Source organism: Palaemon carinicauda, chromosome 20 (genome assembly GCF_036898095.1).
Source record: "Palaemon carinicauda isolate YSFRI2023 chromosome 20, ASM3689809v2, whole genome shotgun sequence".
Taxonomy (NCBI): domain Eukaryota; kingdom Metazoa; phylum Arthropoda; class Malacostraca; order Decapoda; family Palaemonidae; genus Palaemon; species Palaemon carinicauda.
In genome coordinates this window covers 27,155,110-27,158,788 of record NC_090744.1, presented here as the reverse complement: position 1 = coordinate 27,158,788, position 3,679 = coordinate 27,155,110, and the positions used below count along the sequence as shown (strand labels likewise).

The 3,679-nt window shown below is 37.7% G+C and overlaps 1 protein-coding gene across 1 annotated transcript in view; it reads left to right on the top strand.

The window, feature by feature from the left end:
* The first annotated feature begins 2,912 nt into the window (after positions 1–2,912).
* The window catches only part of LOC137659705 (uncharacterized), a 68,497-nt gene continuing 67,730 nt past the window's right edge, over positions 2,913–3,679 (top strand). The window contains exon 1 of the mRNA XM_068394526.1: positions 2,913–3,103. Within this exon, the coding sequence (XP_068250627.1) occupies positions 2,913–3,103 (191 nt within the window). The remainder of the gene's footprint in view (positions 3,104–3,679) is intronic.

The following is a 3,679-nucleotide window of genomic DNA, read 5'->3' as shown; positions in this document are numbered from 1 at the left end:
AACTGCCTGTCGGTATGAACACAAACAAAAACATAAGGAAAAACCTACCAGTTAGTATAACTGTATTACTCTTCAAGACTGTTTCTCATCTTCTAATCAAGGGCCAGTCTATTCCATCAGTCTTTCATACTAAAATAATAACATGAAAAAAGAAACTGCCAGTCGGTATGAACACAAACAAAAACATAAGGAAAAACTGCCAATCAGTTATAACTGTATTACTCTTCAAGACTGTTTCTCGTCTTCTAATCAATGGCCAGTCTATTCATCAGTCTTTCATATTTAAAATGGGTAATAAACGAGGTTGTAACTCCTTAGGGGTTGAGGTGCGGTTGCAACCCTTTATATGGGTTGATTGGGATACCAGAAACATTTGCTGTCTGAATCCCATAGCTGTGTTAACGTTCCTGCCTGGCGATCTGTAGAACGGGAGTTCAAAACCCTCTCAAGCTCCATAGTTTCTATAGTAAATTTTTTTTAGCGAGGGCAGATTTGCACTGACTCGCAGCAGTGCCCTTTTAGCTCGGAGGACGTTTCCTGCTCGCTGAATTGGTTGGACAAGATAATTCTAACCAAGATGGTAGTAAGAATTTTTTTTTCCGAGCTAAAAGGGCACGGCTGCGAGTCAGTGCAAATGTACCTCATTAAAAAAAATTGAGTATTGGAGCTCAGTACCGTGTGTAACCTCAGTATCCTTATGAGCTAAGGATGGAGGGTTTGGGGAGCCTATAGTAGCAGTAGTGGTTTATTGACAAAACATACTTATGGTACAGACAAATAATCTTCGTTACATATGAAATAGATATGTTCAAAATAATCACCCATACAGAAATATATTTTGAAAGCAATACATCTAATTGCCGAATCATCAGCAGTAGGGCGCCGATCATATGTATATATATATTATATATATATATATATATATATATATATAAATATATATATATATATGTATTATATATTTTTTTTTTATATATATATATATATAATATTTATATTTTTTTCTTTTTTCTGTCAATAAATTGAGATTTTTTTTTTTATCTAAGCCGGTATTTAAAAGAAAAATATTACTTGTAATATGGAAGTGAAATAAATAAATAAGGTTATGTAGGGATTCCTTGGGGCATACTTTATTGGAAGGGTTCCACGAACGTAAAAAGTTTGGGAAACACTGTAATCTAGGCTATTGCCCTGTATCTTGCCTTTGCCATTCATGAGTGACCTTTGAAACCTTTAAAATGTAATGCGTGAGATCGTTTTCTTGAGCTCTTTATAAAATATAATTTTACCAATCGATTGTTTTTATGTGAAACAAAATATTGGAAGTTAATTTTGTTATTGACAATTTTATAAACCCTTATGAAATACCTTCGACAATATGTAACATATTATATAATTTTTGCGTAGCAAGAATTATATATGTAAATAATGGTTCCGTATATAAGCAGTTTTTGTTGTGAATTCTATTTCTTGAAATTTGTGATTAGCTTTAAAATGTTGTTGTTGTTGTTATGGATAAAGTAATAAATGAATATTTTTCGGTGGGTTTAAGATTTCAAATTCATAGCTATTTATGTGGCTGTCAAAGTATTTAATTACTATGATAGGTCTAGGGTTTATAACTGTTGAAACGTCTTTTTTAATGTCTTTTGAGATGATTATTTACACGAGAAGTTTCTTAAAGTTGTAAACGATTATGACGTGAATCCGAAATTTATAATTGGTTAAAAGGAGATCCGAAATGGCTGGAGAGGATTTTGTGCAATGCATTGTTTTACATGAAACGTCGCCTGTGTTTACAATGTTTGAGAAAATATCTTACTGAAAACTAATTTCTTTGATTTAATTTCTGTGATTTTGCAATAACTCATAAGCCTATTAGCATTCATTCTTAAATAAATCCGTTTTCTATTGATGCAATTATAATCATTACTAACTAAGCTACAACCTTAGGTGCAAATATATAGAATAGTGTGTCCGAGTATACCCTCAAACAAGAGAAATCTCACCCCTAGACATTGGAAGCCCATGGTACAGAGGCTATGGCTCTACCCAAGACTAGAGAACAATGGTTTGCTTTTGGAGTGTACCTCTCCTAAAAGATCCGCTTACCATAGCTAAAGATTCTCTTCTACCCTTACCAAGAGGAAAGTAGCCACTAATATAATTACAGTGCAGCAGTTTAACCCCCTGAGCGAAGAAGAATTTTCGGTTATCCTAGTGCTGGCAGGTGTATGAGGAAAGAGAAGAATGTGTAAAATAATAGGCCAGACTATTCGGTGTACGTGTAAGCATAAGAAAAATTAGCCGTAACCAGATAGAGAGATCCAATGTAGTACTGGCAGTCAAAGGACCCAATAACTCTCTAGCGGTAGTATCTCACAGGGGTAGTCGACTTGGCCAACCTACTGCTAGATTAGAAGTAGCTAGTACGTTAAATAACGAGTCTTTGCAATTGCCATTTTAGTGACACAACAAGTAAAATACATGGCGCATGACCATTATTGTCCCACGGCTTTCATATGATGATTTTTTTTTTTTTTTTTTTTGGAGGGGTGGGTGGACAGACGGCGTAAATTCGGAAAATTGAGTGATGAAAGGAGACCGTAAGGATGGTAGAATAAAGGTTTGGGAGGGGAAGAGGAATAGGAGTAGGTATAAGGGGAAAGGAGGATAGGCTAGAGGGGTTGGGGGGAAGAGTAAGGTGTTTTCAGGGAAGGGGGAAAGTAGTAGATGGATAAGGGGAAAGGGGTTCTGATTAAGAGATGGTGAGAAGTTTGAATGGAGGAAAGAGGGAGGGTGAGTTAGAAGGGAGATGAGAAGAAGAGGAAGCAGGAAGGGACCCAGAGAATAAAGCGATAAGGAAGAGGATAAAGAAAGGAGAAAGAAGGGAGAGAGAACTGAAATGGAGGATGAGGAGAGAATTAGGAAAGAGGGAGTGGGAAGGAAGAAAGTATATGAGCGGAGGAGGAAGCAGGAAGGAACTAAAAGAAGAAAACAATAAGGAAGAGGATAAAGAGAGGAGGAAGAAGGAAGGAAGGGAGAGAGAACAGAATATGAAGGATGAGGATGAAGGAGAAGGGGAGGAAAGAGGGGAGGCTAGGTAGGTGGGGGGGGGGGGGGGTTAGGGAGAGGGAGGGGAACCAGAATTCTCTTGATGGTTGGGCTTCATACAGATCGTGGGAACCAAACTCACACACGGCACCCACCCTTCACCAAGCTGTATGCAGGAGAGAGAGAGAGAGAGAGAGAGAGAGAGAGAGAGAGAGAGAGAGAGGAGAGAGAGAGAGAGAGAGAAATTGCTCTGGAATGGAGATGGGGAAAGAGAATGAGATACGAGGGGTGGAAGAAGAAAAAAAAAAGAGGAAATTGAAGTTTGGGGGAAGAGGAGGAATAGTATGCAAAGGGCAGGACTGAGGTCATACGAGTTCCAGCAAAAGGAAATGAATAAAGAGAGAGAGAGAGAGAGAGAGAGAGAGAGAGGAGAGAGAGAGAGAGAGAGAGAGAGAGAGAGAGAATATGGAGGTGTTTGGACGTGGTGTGCATACCGTTTAGGAAAAAGCTAGAAGAATGAACTGGAATGTATCAGTGGAGCTTCCGCGCTAATATGGATATTTGGAAGAAGGAAACTGTGTCAAAAAGGAACGATAAATATATATATATATATATATATATATAT